Below are 14,061 nucleotides of genomic sequence, written 5' to 3' on the forward strand. Positions count from 1 at the left end.
ATCCTTAAACCCAACAACCAGACAGGAAGTCACTAAAACACATCTTTCACATCCATTAATAAAATGCAGTGTCCTGCCTAATCATAAATCAACATTCAACTTGGGCAAACAAATTAAAAAAAAAGTATTAAAGGGATATTACAGAGCAGATTGTTTCATCTCTAAATTTTCCCTCTCATTTGGATTCAATTTTAGTATGTTTTTACTCAGTAACTAAAAATATTTAAGAACAAATACCTGCATAAAGGTAATTTTAGCTGATTTGTCCAATTATTTCAGTATTTCATTTGTATTTAGCAATGAGGCAACACACAGGTTTTAAAGGTATGTTACCAGTTTTCAGTAATATTCACAAGAGCACAAGAACAAAATGAAGATGCTGGTGATTTATTTAGGACTGTTCTTTTTTACTTTATAAGCTTTTTGAGAGTTAGTGCCTTGGAAAAGGCTACTATCAGCAGCTAGGAATGCCCACAAAAATATCATCCAAGCAATAAATGCCATTTTATTACTACGCACAATAGCAGCAAGTAATAAACAATTTGATAACTTTTCTCTCTGCATGGACAAACAGGAATTACAGTCAAGGTTACATTTTTATTATGATTAAACAGTACAGGGCAGTGTAGAATTACTAGGAAGGCCAAAGCTTAGAACTGATGAAATGCATCATCTGGAGGAAAAAAAAAGTATAATAGAAATTAACAACTAAAAGAGACAATCAGGCACTGAAGTTAAAGAAGTTGGTATCGCATTAAAAAAATTCACATTAGTAGTTATGCACCTTCCTATTTCTTTCCAAGTAACAGCAACTGTTGAAGGCATGGCTGAACATTAGGCAAGAACGCTTGAATATATTTCCAACAGTTCAGTACAAATTAATTCTTGTTTGAGGCTATTTTTGTCTCTAAGCAGTGGATGCTTAGCTTAGTGTTATTTAAATGAAGATCAGTTAGGCTGTCACATTGTTCCCGGAATGCACAAGTGTGGATTGTGTTTGAAACTACCCCTTTTTTCAGACAGATTTATGTAGACCATGTCTAGATGCTAATGAATATTCAAGCTAGCTTTAAGAAAGTGCAAACCAGCACTGTTCTGTATTCTCAGCAGCACAAAAAAAATGCATATTTTTAATATAGTTTTTATTTTACCCATACACAGCTTGCCAGTACATAGCACATCACTGCCAAAAAGCAGTACAATTTACTGAATTTAGATGGCTAGAGAGAAGAGGAATTATGTAACAAAAGGGAATAGTGCAACAGTTTTAGGATTGACAGATTTCAACTTTCCACCCACCCCCCAACATATAAAGCAAATAGAACAATGTTAATTTTAAAATTTTTGGTTGCAATGGTTTTAGATTTTTATAAACATAAGTTATAAAAAGTATAGGGCATAGAAACAGTTTACAAATAAGTTAAATTTCAATTATCTCAGTATTCACATTAGAAAAATATACATTTTTATATAGACAGTCTTTTCCAGAAGAAAGCATGTACAGTATTCTAATTTATGGCTCCAATTCACTTTGTGAAAGCAGAAGGTTTTCACTTTGGCCATCTGCTTCCATTGCCAGTAGTGCTTCCACAGTTTCCAAAGGTATCCCATCCGGTGCGCGGATGTGCATTGTAGTACCATTAGAATCAGTTACAATAACAATGCCTTCTGCCTGAGACAGAAGAGCAGTATCCGGATGAGACAAAATAAGCCCATCTGAAGTCTGAATAAAAATCTGTTCGTGTCCCTGAGTCAAAAAACCATGGCTCTCATCAGTAATCTCAAAAGCTACAGTTTCATCTACAGTAATTGTATTCTCCAGCTCGTGTTGTTCCCCTGTCCCACAAGAAAATTCACCTGTGTTTTTAAAAGAGCAGTCCTGGCTCAGGTGAGCAGGCAGGGATACTTCCTGGACAGGATTCTGGTGCAACTCAGTCTGAGCATGGTGGGGATGGCTTATTGGCACGTTTGTTGAAAACACTTTTCCAAGTTGCTGCATTTCCTCAGTCGTATCTGCATTGTGAAGTTGTTCAGAACGTCCTTTAACAGCAAAAACATGGCTTTCTTCTTGCAGTGACTGATATTTTTGATTGAGACCATTTTCTTTCTTCCTTGACAAGTCAGTTGTCTGAATGCCCGCTGCGTGCTCTGACACAGAGTTGCAGAGTGGAGGAGCTGACAGTCCACCTGCTGTATTCTCACTCACAAAGTGTGCTTGAATTAATTCTGCTGAGCCGTCTGCTTCAACAGGCAATATGACTTCAGTATGCAGCAGAGACGTGTCACCTGCAGTATCTGGCCCCTGTGTGTCTGTGGGTTGGGAATACTCTATCCTCATTTTCACAGCCTGAGAGAAGGGACCTGAATTTTCAGCACTGATTCTAACTTCTGAACCTACAAGCGAATTCTGTTCCTCCGCTGGTAACAGGCTTCCAGTTGTGCAGCAAGTGATATGTTTACTTTCTGAAAGCAGGATTTCTCCATTTAATGGATTAAAACCTGAAAAATTGAAAGAAATATCATTTTGTTGGGCAATCTAGTACTGCATGTACAAAAAGTTATTTTTTCAGCTTTAACTTTGGAGGAAAAGCTAAACCACTTCCCTCCCCTAAATTAGCAAGCCTGAAGCCTTTTTGAAAAGTTTCAAAGCGCTTCCCAATGAGAAGACTGGTAAAAAAATACTTAAGGTACTTTTTGTTATTGCGTATTTCTGTAACAAAGGACCTTACACTGGAAGCAGCATTTTTCTGTTAATCCCAAAAAACACCTGAGCTGGAAGTCAAACTGTTCCCCCCACACACCTCCTATCTGGCACACCGCCACTAACATTAAGTGAGAAGGAAAATTCCAGGCACAAGATTGTCAATTGCTCGTCCTCATTACCATTACTAAACTGACAGAAGCTTTTAAACTCGGTAAAAATTCTCTTGATAAGTCAAGCTCTAGGATTCAGAGAAGTCAAATTACTACATATCTAATGAGCTGTGCTAGCAGCCACAGTACAGAAAGGGTAAAACACTAGAAATGTAGTGTGTTTTACCAGTTCTATGACCTGGACTAAGAGTTCTCATAAGCTTAGCAGGCAGTTGAACAGTATCTGCCAAGCAGCAGTAGCTTGAGCCATCAATTTTTATTGAAGATCAAGAGGAACAGAGAGGTTTTTTTCTGCTGTTATTATGAAAGATATCACTGCACCACAAAGGAGGCCTAACAGCTCAGAAAGGACTGTTTTAACTTTCTGTGCTGTAGACTAGCAAAAGCCCTCCTAGCATGTACAAGTGAATCAACAATAAAACAACAACCTCATAGGCCAGAAGAAAATCGTAAGATAACAAGAAATAAGCATTGTCATGCAGAGAGCCTTCCAGAGAAAGAAAGATAAACTGGGGGAAGGATAGGGAACAACGCAAAACCAAAAAAAAAGCAACCACTGACAAAGACATGCAAAGGGCAAAAGAAAAGCAGCTTATGGCAACATCAAAAAAAGATGTGTACAAAGCAAGAGGATGGAAGTGCTACATACTTTACTCGAGATGGGTAATTGCAATGCCTCTGAACAGTGCAACACTTTAAAATGAAAGACCAGTGCAGTTTGGGAAGATTACAAATGGGGACCCATCTCTGTTTCCTCTCTATCTTTATTCCCCCTGCTCCTCAGGGTAAGTGGATTAAAGAGGAGAGAAAAAGACAGACAGCCCAAAGACTGTTGTGCAAAATGGTGTCTCAATTCAAGCCTTTAGCTTCTGTATCTCCCCTGGGATACAGGACAGCCTGCACCAGCTCTTCCCCTCCCCCAGGATCCACAAAGCTCTGATGATTCCACTCTTGCAGTCTTATGGGGCAAGGAGGAAAGACATACCCACTGCTTCCTCTTCCTCTGCTCTCCCCCTGCTGCCGCAGAGGCTGTGCACTATCTCCGCTCTAAGGAACAGTGCGGTCAGGAAGCGTTCAGGAAACGCGCAGCAGAGGACAGTGCTATTCCCTCAATTCTGCAGCAGTATCAGTGACAGGATGATTATGGGTTTAGAATTGAGCTACTGTTGTGGTGTGCATCATCCATAACTTCCCCTCTCCCCAGTGAAGACTTTCCAGTTAAAAACCTGCTTTTGAAGAACCCAGGAAGCAAGCTGAGAAATGAAACCTTAAGACAAAAACCACAGCAGCTTGAAGAACAAAGATTTGCTCAGCTCCTCCACAAACAGAACAGAATTGGAAAATGGGAAGAGGTTACCATCTTTTTCAAAGAGTGTACATAAATTCCCACTCTTTTCTTTCACTTCATCTTGACTGGCATAAGCATTATTCACATTCTCCATTACGTCTTCTAACTTGGTCCTTTTGGCTGATGGCAACAGTTCCTCCCCTGAGCTCTGTCAATACAAGACATAATTAACTGGCTGCCACCACAACAGCTAACAGTATTGGAAAAGAACACAAACCAACTGTGGGCACTTTGCGGCAGTGAACTGATACTGTCCTTGAAAACAAGATTTTGCACTGAGAAAGGAGTTCTTAGGAGGTAAGGATTTAAACACAGCTCTCATACTTAGCCAAAATACCACTGATAGTTTTTGATATTTGGTTGAAATGATCTGCCCTGGCTTCAGTATCAAAAGTTTCTCTCTAAGCCTTTGTGATTAGCTGTATGGCATGATACCTGCTATAACCTCTCTCTCCAACGTCAGTAAAGGGCTGTGAACAACTTGTCCAGCATTGTTTGGTTAAAGAACAGATCAGCTCAAATCTAACCACTGGCAGAAAACCAGAAGAGTACCAGTCTTATTTATCCTCCACCAGAAACAACTCTAAATTAAATAAAAATAGAACAGTTGAGGGGAAGGACCGTAGAGATGGGACTTTCAAGAAAAAGGAAATAGACCACACTCCCTGCTTCAGCTGCCAAAAGACCAAATCTGGGGAACTGACTTACTAGAAAGAAAGGAGCTGTTTTTTGTGCACAACTACCAACCACCAGTTAGCACTGCAACCGCTTGTCCAACACCTGAGCCTGCTGCAGGTTAGCTTTTTTTACTTAACCAGAGGTCAGATAATATAGTATGATTTATAAATAAAATATTTATCTATTTCAACAAGCTTTAATATGTTCTGGTTTCACTTTTAGTTCTCACAAAAGCATTCCATACCTCAGCTAACCGTTTTTGTCCCAGTATCTCCACCGGCACTTGCTCACTACCCATTTTAATTATATGTTGTGAGCAAGAGTCTATGCCTTGCACCTTTTGTTCTCCAGTGAGTATTTCTGTAATTCCCAGTGATTCAGCAACCTTTAAAGACAGTTACAAGAAAACAAGTGAAAGTTAGCCTCTCCAGTCTGAACACAAAAATACTGAAATTCTGATTCATTTTCTTACAGCTAAACCAGAAGTACACAAAGTTCCAGCCTGACAACCAGTCATTACAGCATAATTATTTAGACTCTGATGTTTTCTGCTAGCTTCCACATTAATAGAACATGACCTTCTTTTGAAGGTGAACATTAATGGGCAAACTCAAAAGAATTAGGAGTACAGTGGTTATATATAGAATCCAGAAACAGTTACTCAGAGCAGGGTTTAATAAAGAAGATTGTAGAGGCTCTTCATTACTTAGAAAAACATGCAAGTCTTGCTATTTAAAAGTATCTGTTAGTAGCTAAAGATTACATATTTTTTCCAAATCCCATTCTTGTGCTTCATCCTTATGTAGGTGTGCTACTACACAACTTCTCCACACTTATTTTTTCCTTTAAAGAGCATAACCCTATATTAAGAAAGCACACTAAAACTGAAAAGAAGTAAGAAACAGATTCAAATTTGGGACTGCTGGTATCGACAGCATCCCTTTACTCAGTGCAACTTCATTTCTCCAAACGAAAACAATTGGTCAGCTACTAAATAGATGAGCATGTGGTAATTCTAGGAAGTTTTTCCAATACATACAGTGAATGTCAGGAGATATTCCAAAAAATAATAAGCACTACTAACAACCCATACAGGAGTTCATTGTTAGCCTGGATTATTGTACAAACAAAAATTTTCCCTCTACCTTCCCTATTTTAAGTTTTCAAGTATGCTGTCCTCTCACTGTAGTTGCAAGTTCAGTGCAGATGTACCCTTATGAACACATCATTTAGAAATGTTATTGGATGTAAGATGTAAAACAGAGGGGAAAAATCAAGAACATGTTGTGTAGAAAGATCTGTTTTATTCCAATCAAGGGGAATATATACCAAATAAAGATCAAACAGATCCATATTAACACACACAAATCAGCAATGAATCTGAGTTACTGAAATAATGGTTTGCAATTTATTTTTGTTTATTTTATTTATGTTTGCAATGTATTCATTATCTTTTGAATTTGTTAGTATAACTGAACTGCACAGAAGCATTCAGTTTGTACTCATTCTGCAATGAAGCCACTTATCCCTTTAAGTCAAGGCCACTCAATTTAAACATAGCCCTTTTCCCTTCTAACCAAATATCACAGTGTAGTTTTAATACTAAACACACTCTGCAGTAACGTACAGTTTCATACCACCCTACCCTAGATATGCAGACAGATACAAAAAATCAGTACTATTAGAACTGTTTTTATTTGTTAAGTTTCTAGTTTTATACGTTGCCATGTGCTAGAATTGTAGTTTTGTTACTTTTTCTCTTTGCTAGCTTATTGTACATTTTGCAATACCATTTTTGCTTATCAAAAACATGCCTTCTTCAAATAACTTTACCAGGATAACAAAACTTGTCAGACAAAATATAAAAACATCTAAAAAGCATCTAAAATAGACAAAGAGCAGAAATAGCACAGTTCCAAGTATTTTATTACCTTAGCATCTTTTATTTCAACAGGCTGCTGGCAGCTGAGCAAATCAGAATTACTGAGGTGATCGTAAGCCATTTTCTTTACCATATTATGCAACTCTTCAAATTCCCTATACACATCTGGGAAGTAAGCTTTGGCTGGATACCCTTTTTCCACCTAGAAATAAAAGAAGAAAGGCTTTGTTTCCACCCTATATATTTTAAATAAGATGAAATGAAAATCTATCATTTTGTTCAACATTTAGAAATACTAGCAGTCAAGTTAAAAGACTACGGGATCTTCAGAAGTGCCACTGAACCAGAGAGCAAATACCCTCTATCAGGAGACCTGTCAGCAAGAACCTGTGTAAAACTGAAGTGTGACATCTGTAAAACTGCAGCTGCCTAGAACATCTATATTCTGCACAATGCTAACTTAGGAAATTCAGATACATCTCTAAAGGAATATTTTAATGTATATTAATGGAAGTTGCTCTAAAATAATTTAACATTTTTACATTTAAAAAAATAATCAAATAACCTCACCTTCATCAACAGGAATTCATACACTGTAACAAGCTTTGTAAGGCGTGGGAGAGCCAGCTCCATCAAGTCTTCATTATCACACTGCTGTATTAGCTGTGAAGAGCCATAATGAGTTTATTAGAGCAAAGTAGCCTCCAGAGGTTAATGCATCCCACATTCAGAACATAAAATATTGCTACTCTTCTGCAAGGAACATAGAGGTATCCTACATCAGGGTGACTTTTTTTTTTTTTCTATTTTAAATAGGTAGCACATAGCACACTGTCAGTCCTATAGGCAACTGCTGTTAAAAATGCAAGCTAGGAACAAGTTTGCCTTTGGGTGCAGGGGGTGGGGGGCACAGATAGACATACTTTAAGTTTTAGCAGCTTTAAGAATAAAAGCGTAACAGCAGAAGATAAGTTAAACACCAGGAGATAAATTAAAAATATCTCAAAGCTGTTACTACACATGTTTACAGACAACACTCAGTCCCACAAGCATTGCAAATTCAGAAAAAGAGCAACATTAGTAGATTCAGGAGCCATTAAAGATCTTCAATGACACACAGGAAACAAACAAAAAAATCATATTAGGTGCACAGATTTTAATCCTCATTCTATCCTCTCCCAAGTGCTTCTCTGTGTATATGTTAAAATGTTGCCTCACTTCAGTTGGGTCTATTTCTTTTGATTGTGTTATAGTAGATGCACAATAGTAGCTAGTAACTTTTCTTCTCCAGAAGAAAAGCAGGAGTATATCTACATGTCAAAAGGCCCTTTCCACACAGAGTTCCCATTTTCTCTTTGTCCATCATTCTGCTGGAAGTATTTTTTCCCTGAAAGCCAACTAAATATTTTCTTCTTAGCAAATGTCTTAGGCTTTCATCTTTTCAGTAAACAAGAACATCAACTATCAGTCTTCTTGGAAATAATCCTTGAGGTAACCCAAACATTAAAAAAGGTGGGGGAGGAGATACTTATGAAGTAATTACAGAAGAGAACCGTACCTCTTTTAACCTAGCTTTTCTTCTGAATACATTGTGTTCTGTTGACACACTACTAAGTGACTTTGAAGGGGACTGACCAGGTCTGCTAAGCCTTCCAGAGCACCTAGATCTTCCACCCATCCTTGGTCGACCACGTCTCTTCCGTCGTCTGGGTCTTCCAGGTCCTTTTGGTTTTATGGGTCCCCGGTGTCCTGAACTGCTTTCATTTTGTTGTTCTTCCATCAGGTGCCTGCTTTCTCCAGAGTTACAATTCTTAATTAAAAGAAAGATAAAAGTATTTATTCACCATTTGAAACAGTATTTTAGGCACAATTTTATAATTAATTCTTCATCTACACAAAAATTAAACAGTATATAAAACAAATACAAGGTTGGAAACAAGCATAACTGCAAAGAAAGTTGCAGAAGAAATTCAGCGCATTAGTAAGACTGCGACCTCAGCAATATTTACATGCCTTTATTTATAAAGTTAGCCTTTTTGATCTGCAAATTACCATACAAAATACAAAGATCAGGAGAATATAGTTAGAGTTGTTTATGCCTGTTAAATATGCTTAGTATTTTTGAAGTAAAATATTGCCACTTTGAATAGAGAGGTTATAGAAGTAAACCTTAATTAGCAGTGAAACACACACAAAGAAAAAAAAATGCTTTCATTGGAACCATGTGAAGGTACAGAGATTTTATGAAACATAAGAAGTTTGGGCAGCCACAAACAGCGACTAGCCCAATAACTAAAGTCAAAATATATTTCCCAATCTCTATGAATATAGCTACATAGCTTCTGTTATAAAAGCACAAGGCAAACCTCAAAGTACATTTTCTGTTTTTTAAATTATCATAGTGATCTTAGTGCAAAGAGATTTTTACTGATCGAAGTAGTGATTTCTTACTAAAGATTTCACTTCCAAGCTAGAATTTCTAAGAATGTCCCTGTATTCTTTTAAGAGGCTTGAACAACAGTTCAAGCTTATTTTCTTAATCGATACTTTTTCACCTTAATATTTAGTAGCTTCCTACTACTCTAATAAGTAGGAAAGCTGACAAAATGACACCAGTTCTAGCCCATGGATTAAGTTACTATATTAGTTCTAAACACAAGACTAGGTTGAACATGGGGGTCTTGTATGCCTTCCTCTATCTATCAATGTACCAGTTTTAGTAATCCTGCTATTCTTTCTAGAAAATAATTATCTGGCCAAAAATTATAAATAAATCAACAAGTTACAGCACCAACTTCTAGTATCGGGTTTTGCCAGTTAAAGATAACTGGTATGATAGGAATCTAGCAGTAAGAAGTAAGTGTTGAGATTGTCTGAAGATTTTTGTTTGCATGTTTCTAGGTGTTTTATTTACTTATTTAAAGAATTCCTCTCCTCCTGGGTAATATGAGTGCTGCACAGGGAAATAAATATATAATAATACAGGCAGCAGACGTCAGTATTCTGTGCTTCTCTCTTTTTCTAAAGATGACAGAAAAGCACAGAGGATGAGATGTTTTGTTTGCTGTGTTGGCACCTTGACCTGAAGTTTTCATGTTTCTGAGAACAGCTTCCGTTCTAAGTAAAAATACAGCATTGCTACAGCTAAAAAGGGTATTGTTTCTTAGGCAACAGTTCCATCAGCTCTTGCTGCAAGATGTTGGTCAGAGAAGAGATAACTGTACTTTGAAGAGAAACTTTAAGTTAAATTGACTAGCCTAAGACATCCCAGAAAAATGCAGCTGAAATTGCTTCCAAGCCAGAGTCAAGCTTCAAAGTATTCAGTCTGCAGGGATGAACTGCAGCCTCACTTCAAAACTCATGTAAGCCTCACTTTCAAAACCTGGTGTAGGAAAAGCTGTGGTCCGCTGTCCAATTCCAAGTAAGTTTTGCCACAGAAAAAAAATGCTTCAGTAACAGAAACCGATGAAGCAGATGATGTCTTGCTGTCTGTCATGAAGAAAGCTATATATAACTGAACAACGTAGCATTCTTATATGGAGAAAAGAAGGCTATTTATGCAGACCTATTTTTTTCCAATCTGCAAACTGCATGTCAGAAAGCCAGTAATAAAGGAACGCTTGGTGAATATTTTATGTTTCTGTGCAAGAATACTACTCCTGACACATTTAAAAAAAACAACAAACAAACAGGTTGTTGTCTCTTGCAAACACCTTAATGGGAAATATGTTTAATTTAGCATATTGGTGGATATTGCTGGGCAGCACAAGACTTGCATGTTTTACCAATGAGCACTACTGAATTCACATGTATTTAGATGCCTACCTTCAGTCTCTTCAAAAATACTCGTATCATTGTCTACAGGAACTCAGATGAATGAGTACAGCATGCAGCTATTAAAATTGCCCTTCTATTTTCTACAAAACCGACAGCTGTAACACACTTTACCTGTCCTCCAGGCTGCAAACCAACGGTTTCTTCCAAATTGGTAGGTAGTGCATATTCATTATTAAAAGTGACGGCAATTGAATCCAAATGTGCTGGACTCATTGTTTCCACTCCTGTTCCACAGGGATTGTCCACAAATATACTTCCATTAGGCTTATTTAAAGGTATTTTTTGAGGTGCAGGCTCCAGCTGTCCATGACCTGGATTAAGTTTATAATGTCTTGCTAATCCTCCCTTTCCTATATAGGATTTTTCACATGTCTGACATTTAAACATTCTGGGTTTCAGATTATAATTTGAAGAATTAAATAATGCATCCTTTCCTTTCACCTTTCCTTCTTCATCATCTTCTATACTTAGTTCAGAGTAATCATCAGAATCAGACTGATGACCATGAGCCAAATCCTCCATCTTAATGAATTTATAATCTTTAGCCTTGTATTTTGGAGGGCGTGAAATCCGTCCAGAACGAGTTTTCACTTTCAAAGATTTTTTTAGCTTGTCTTTTTGTTTTTTTTCAAGACATGGTGTCAGGGTATTTGTTGAGTTGGCTGCAACCATGGTGATATTTGAAGACCTTGTAGCTGATACTGTGGCACGTGCCGTTTTCTGCCCGTTCAGCATCTTACTTGTAGCAGTCTTGTTCACAGACACTGATCCACCAGACGGTAAAGGTCTGTGCACAAGCAATTGAATTGGAGATTCGGAAGAACTATGTAGGAAAATCTGCTGCTGCTCCTGCTCAGTTCCTGTAACAGGCTGTATTCTAATTATCTGGGGATTAATAACGCCAAGTCCAGGTATGCTAGAATTTCTACCAACAGACTGACTCAGTGTTATAGTTTTGGGCTGGACTGGTGCCAATGATGGCATTGGCCTTTCAGTTTCTTTCATCTGTTCTGGCTGCACTTGGACACAAATGGCCTCCAGCTGCTTTTGTGGAAAAAAAAATAAAAGTAATTCAGGTTACACAAATACAGCATTAATTAAATAAAGCCAATATTTATCAATATGATTCATACATGCCCTTAGAGCAAGGCAGGAAGAAATGAATTCACGGTGTTAGTTTTTGATTTAAACGCATCAAAGCCCTGACTGAATGTCAAAGAGCAGGTTCCCTTCCTTCAAGCTATGGGCTTTCCTGCACGTTCACCGGTCTAACTGCTGCTAGCTAAAGCACGTGGAGCTGGTGGGTGACATTACAGCTTCGCTTCCTGAAAGCAGGCCTGTCCTGGAGCAGCAGTCAACAGCATCCCGTAGGCAGGTTTATAACCTTCAACAAGCCCAAGGAGCTGCAGCCTGCTACAGGGCACAGGCCACGCACCCCATGCAGGACGTGCAAGTGCTCTGTTAGGAGAGCTTTGAGAGCACGAGCTGTAACGCGTGCTTCCTCTTATCCACCTCCTTCCAATTCTCTCCCCACCTTCCAAATTTCCACGTTAGCTCCAAACCGACCACCCGCCAACCTCAAACACCGCCCGGGAGCCCGAGCTCTGCCCCCTTCCTCAAGCAGGGCCCTGAGGAGCCACCCGAGCTTCACCCCCCGGCAGCACACCGAAACCCGGGGTGGCAGCAGCTGCTCCAAATCCCGCTTCCCCCGCTGAGAGCAGGAAGAAAACCCACAAATTAAAGAAGCACCGAGAGCCGAGGCACCCCTAGAAGGCACCCCCACGCGGTTACCTGCAGCGGGAGGAGCGGGGCGGCGGCGGCCCCGGCCGGGCCGTGCTGCAGGGCCCCGCTCCGCGGCTGCCGGGCGGCGGCGGCCCGGGGAGCCCCGGGGGGAAGCGGGGCGGCCCCCTGCGGAGCTCCGAGCGGCTCCCGGGCCCTGCTGGCTCGCTCGGGGAGCCGCCGCAGCTCCTCGGCGGCCGGGCGGCCCGCAGGGGGAGGCGGCTCCGCCGGGCTCCCGGAGGCGGCCCCCGGTGGCTCCGGGTTCAGCCCCGCGCCCTCCGCCCGCAGGTAAAGGACGGCGCTGGCAGCGGATCCCAAGCTGCGCTCCCCGCCTTCCTCCTCCTCCTCCTCTTCTTCCTCTTCGCCGAGGGGAGCCCCGCAGGCGGCCGCCGCCCCGGGGGGCTCCCCCTCAGCGGGAGGAGGAGGAGGAGGACGAGGGGGGGGCGGTGGCGCCTCCGTGCCCCCCTCCTGGGGAGCCGCCATCTTGGCAGGCGGCGGGCGGGAGCCGCAGCGGCCGCACTGCCCCGGGCAGCGCCCGGAGGAGGAGGAGGAGGAGGCGGCTCCCGGCCTTCATCCCGCCGCGGCACCGAGGGAAGATGATGGGCGGCAGCCTCGGGCAGCAGGGAGGGAGGGAAAAAGGGAATCCCGCTGGCCCGTACGGGGATCGAACCCGCGACCTTGGCGTTATTAGCACCACGCTCTAACCAACTGAGCTAACCGGCCGGCTGTGAGGATCTCACCGCCCAGTGACTATAGATGCACACTACCGGCGCAGTGCACCCAAGGAAAGCAATGAGAGGTGAAAGGCAGAGAAAAAGCAGAATTCGCTGCACTCGACAGCCCGGGGACACGCAGAGACCGTAAACCTCTAACGGAGCCTCCCGCCCGGCTGGCAGTGCTGCTCCTGTTAACACAGGGACACAGCGGGGGCCACCTGCCTTCCCTCTAATCCAACGAGCTCACACCCCCAGGGGGCTTCTAGGGTGTAATTCCACTTGGCATTGAGTTAGACAACGTATTTGTGGCATATTTTTTAAAACACTTAATCCTCCAGACGTTTAATGCACTGCTAATATCTGAGATCGCACGGACAACTTTCACCTTCTGCTAATATTTTGCTTTTTATTATATATGCATTTAAAAGCTTTCTTCTTAGCTTTAAAGCTTAGATTAAAATGCAGATATAATGAACAATTCGTGCTGGAGGATTAATAGTTATAATTACCAATCACATTATCAAGAGAGAACACGCCAAAAAAAAACAAAACAAAAACACGAGAGTGCAAAAGAGCATGATAGAATTTAATATTGCATGTTAGAATAGTGACCTGCGGATGTTTAACACAACCACAATTGTAGGAAGCGCTCTGTAAAACAGTTCCTAAGCTGTCGCAACAAGTGATTCGCTATTTGAGGTCGGTCTAACTTTTAGAAATGCTACATGAAAGTGGAAACGTAAGGCTCTGTGATTCTGTGTTGTGTACAGAAAAGTTCACATAACGCAGAGGGAAGGCTGTAGCCGCAGTTTGTGCTGTTTTGGGGCCGTTTTATCCCGGACCGATCCCCTCAGCCCCACGGCGAGCAGCCCCGCACCTCAGCGTGAGGGCAGGAGGCGGTGCCCTCTCGGCGTCACCACTCGCACTGCGCATGCTCCGAGCCCCTC

The 14,061-nt window shown here is 41.1% G+C and overlaps 1 protein-coding gene and 1 non-coding gene across 4 annotated transcripts; both read right to left on the bottom strand.

Moving 5' to 3' along the window:
- Window positions 1-1,125: 1,125 nt before the first annotated feature.
- On the bottom strand, window positions 1,126-13,064 carry ZNF839 (zinc finger protein 839). 3 transcript variants are annotated; one of them, XM_068682719.1, is made up of 8 exons: window positions 12,411-13,064; window positions 10,731-11,663; window positions 8,341-8,592; window positions 7,353-7,445; window positions 6,832-6,984; window positions 5,238-5,285; window positions 4,232-4,370; window positions 1,126-2,499 (listed from the first exon to the last, which is right to left on the bottom strand). In XM_068682719.1, the coding sequence occupies exons 1-8, from the start codon at window positions 12,879-12,881 to the stop codon at window positions 1,514-1,516; spliced, it is 3,075 nt and encodes a 1,024-aa protein (XP_068538820.1). In that variant the 5' UTR covers window positions 12,882-13,064; the 3' UTR covers window positions 1,126-1,513. The 3 variants fall into 3 exon arrangements, with proteins under 3 accessions (XP_068538820.1, XP_068538819.1, XP_068538818.1); XM_068682718.1 differs by having other exon boundaries at window positions 5,145-5,285; window positions 10,731-11,660; window positions 12,411-13,063; XM_068682717.1 differs by having other exon boundaries at window positions 5,145-5,285; window positions 12,411-13,062.
- Window positions 13,048-13,121, bottom strand: TRNAI-AAU (transfer RNA isoleucine (anticodon AAU)). The gene has a single exon. It is a non-coding gene; the product is annotated as a tRNA-Ile (tRNA).
- Between the last annotated feature and the right edge of the window lie 940 nt (window positions 13,122-14,061).

The sequence above is a fragment of the Anas acuta genome, chromosome 5, assembly GCF_963932015.1.
Source record: "Anas acuta chromosome 5, bAnaAcu1.1, whole genome shotgun sequence".
In the NCBI taxonomy this organism is placed as follows: domain Eukaryota; kingdom Metazoa; phylum Chordata; class Aves; order Anseriformes; family Anatidae; genus Anas; species Anas acuta.